The 3,442-nt window shown below is 41.5% G+C and overlaps 1 protein-coding gene across 1 annotated transcript in view; it reads left to right on the top strand.

The window, feature by feature from the left end:
• Positions 1–3,442, top strand: part of LOC109861212 — an 8,796-nt gene that overhangs the window by 1,847 nt on the left and 3,507 nt on the right. The window contains exon 3 of the mRNA XM_020440767.1: positions 381–482. Within this exon, the coding sequence (XP_020296356.1) occupies positions 381–482 (102 nt within the window). The remainder of the gene's footprint in view (positions 1–380; positions 483–3,442) is intronic.

The raw sequence follows: 3,442 nt of genomic DNA on the forward strand, positions 1-3,442 counted from the left end.
CGGTGTCGAATCGTACTGTGGTCAATAGAGTATCGCTTTATTATATGGAGAGGTAAGTGTAAACCTTCTCCCCACGAGACGCAGAGAGCGTGGGAGGAGGTCCCGAATTGTTCTACCCTGAGATACCGGTGCCTCCTCGCCAGTAGCGCAGAGTAGGCTCATCGGGGGGTTTTAGTGGGTAGCCTTCCTCTTTCCGGAGGGAGTCCCACATAACCCTGGCTTCCCCCAAGACCAGGATATCTATAAAGGATTTCCCCTCGTCAAAAAAAAAAAAAAAAAGGTTGTGACCGGACGGGACTGTCTTTAGCGCACTGATTTACGGTTGCCACCTACTTTTACTAACCAAGTAAGAAGGATACAACTCTTTTGGTCTGTTGTAGGAACGGACTCAGCAGATGAACAAAATCCAAACTTGCCGCCCTTGCCTTTGGATCTCCTCTGCTTACGGATTCCGGATGATAACTGCGGACAATGGACCTCTGGTACGGCCTCTGTTCCTTCAAAGTTTAGGTGATATGAAATAATCACTCACTGAGTTTATGACTTGTATAGTTTATAAAATGTTTATTAACATTTGTTACTACTAACAATTTTCTCGTGTTACAAAGTTATATATACAGAACGCGTTATTCACAACCGATTTCCGGTATCGCGTACTTTTATGCTTTTGACACTTACAATGAGCGCGACACGCTTTTACTACTACCAATTTGTTTTAGGACGTTCGTGTACGTCTCTGAGCGGACTCGTTTTTTATTACGCTGTTCACTTAGTGAGCGCTCGATTCCAACTCCCGTGCGGTGCGCTCGGCTTCTCCACGAAGGCCCGCTTCTCCCACCAGTCGTTTGCGCATGCGCACAACCCAGACAAAAATTAGAATTTTCTAAAAGTGACAAATTTTGATTTGAGACGTTTATTTGGTCACAAATAAACGCTCTGGTTCAATTTCATCAACAACTAAAATTTTTGTCAAAGTTAGGTTTTTGAACCAACAGGTGTATTTTCCAAAAATTCGTGATTTTGATCAAACACGCCGAGTTCACTTTAGAAAATCCTATTTTCGTCTTAACTCCAACCACTTTGCAAAGTTAGTACTTTTGTCAAGATTCGAGGTAAACACCTAACTCCCTGATTGTTGCTTAAACTCAGCGTAGCACTTAATCTTACGCAGAATCGCACNTCGGNGCGGTTTNGCTAACAATTATAACTTTTACCCAGGGTTAGGTTCTGGCTCAACTACTTGAAGTAAGTACCTAACATACCAGNTGTTGGTGAAACTTGNTNAGGCACCTACTCTAACGCAGACTTGGCCACTGGCGCAGTTTTACTAATAACTACATTTTTACTCAGGGTTAGGTTCTGACTTACACACCTGCGGTAAGTACTGTTACGTCCTGGAGACTCCACGGTCCTTTTTTTCCGGCAACGCGACGCGCCAGCGCATAGCAACCCTTTATTTTTTTTTTTGTCAATAATAATAAATAATTTGGACGGGTCTCCTATCGTTTGGAAACTTAAAACTCCAGACAATAGGAGAATAAACAAAAATTATATCGGCGCCCGGAAAGATAAACTGCGCCTAGCAATAACACAAAATTTTAGATAACTATTCGAGCAGCTTTCCAAACAAACCCGGATATCTTGTGACCAGGGTTAGGTAATAACAATGGATGAGACTCACAATTTTTCGTCCTTTCTTGACGGTCGCCAGGTGTTTTACAGCTACCAGCTTCCTCCAAACACCAAGGATTTCAACAGATGCTCGATGCAGTCCTTTCCCTCTTTTTCCAGCCGACGTGGGCCTTTCCGGGATATCGGGATAAACCAAGACACAACGCACCTCACAAATATGACTTTGTTTTCTATTACGTTTATTAAGCACCAAATACTTATAATATAAAACTCCTACTTTTCGTACATTACATAAACTTTAAGATATCGAAAATTTAATGCAAAATGAGCCGCGAAGAGCTTGTTAATTTCGCATCCGCATCCGCACCTTGCGAGAGCTCTATATCGACTGACTCTCCTCGCCGCCTTCTCTGACCGCGCAGCTTCGACTCCCCACTCCTCCCATTCTAGGGGCGCGAATAAGGGTAAGTATGTGTGTGGTGTGAATGGTTGTGTGTGTGTGTGACATAGACAGTGTGTGTTGCTTTTCTTAATTGTACGTTAGTGTGTATACGTGACATAATTTGAACGAACGACTTAACACCTAAAATTGATGTGAACGGACTATGTTTGACCTTCTAACTCCCGTAGTGTGTGTGTGAGTTCTTATTCGTTGGTGTGTGTGTGCGTCTTGATTTACTGTGTATGTACGAGTTAACGTCTGGCGATTGTATTTGTGGAATGTATGTGGTTCTCTGGTATGTGTGTAGTACGTAAGAGTGCTTATTCTTGTATGTATGTGTGTCTCTTGGCTGGTCGTATGTATGTGACTTAAGACATGATTTCAGTGTGGATGGAGTTTACATGACTCTCCAATACTTGTGGTGTATATGTGTGACCTTATGTGTGTATAAGTGTATTACCTTTGAGTGATTGTGAGGGTGCGAGTTAAGGTGTGTGTGTGTGTGTACATATTGTGAGTTTGAATCCTGACTGATTGGTGTATGTTTGAGTCGTTATCTGTTTACTCTTTTTCTGGGTGTGTACTTATGTGTATGTGTGACTTAACGCATGGGATTGTGTGTGTGTGTTGCGTAGGAGTATAATGTGTGATTAATGTGTGTTTGAGTGTTTATTTGTGTCTTCAGTTGTATATGTGTATTTAACTGTCTATTTGTTTGTTTGTTTGTTTTGTGTGTGTATAAGTGTATGCGCAAGCGGCCTTAGACTTTTCCCTAGCTATCTAACTCAAAACAAAAACATTTTGCCCTTAACGGCTAACTAAGCAAAAAAAGAAAAAAAACACAAATCTATCAGCCTGGCATCACTAACCGTGACGACTACATCCCTTAACTGGGACTTACACGTTCTGACTTAATATTAATTCTTAGTAAACTTAAACAGCACCGTTTGTATCTTAACAGACTAATACAAATAAAGAGTTAATAACGTAGAACTAATACTGTCGGATTACTATACACTAACACACGTCTAAATATAACTCCAATTAGTCAATAAAAAAACGACAAAATAATACTATATAAAAAAAATAAAAAAGATAAACAAACATTTCGTCTTAACTGTTATTCTTATTCTACGTGCTCTTGCTGGCCGTCCTCCGCAGCCTTAATCCTTTCTTCCTGTTGACCGTCCTCCAAGTCCTGGAGAAGCCGTTTCAATCCGTGGTCCAAGTAGTGATGGTTGTCCTCCGGCTGCCTCTGGGCCCCGGGTGACAATCTCCGGGTCATGAAAACGCCGGTCATAAAAATTAGAGCGACCGGCGCAAATAGAAACTCCGGCATTTTTATTACAAACAAACAACAAGGGGTCT

This window comes from Pseudomyrmex gracilis, unplaced genomic scaffold, assembly GCF_002006095.1.
Source record: "Pseudomyrmex gracilis isolate BER0280 unplaced genomic scaffold, ASM200609v1 scaffold_640, whole genome shotgun sequence".
NCBI lineage: Eukaryota > Metazoa > Arthropoda > Insecta > Hymenoptera > Formicidae > Pseudomyrmex > Pseudomyrmex gracilis.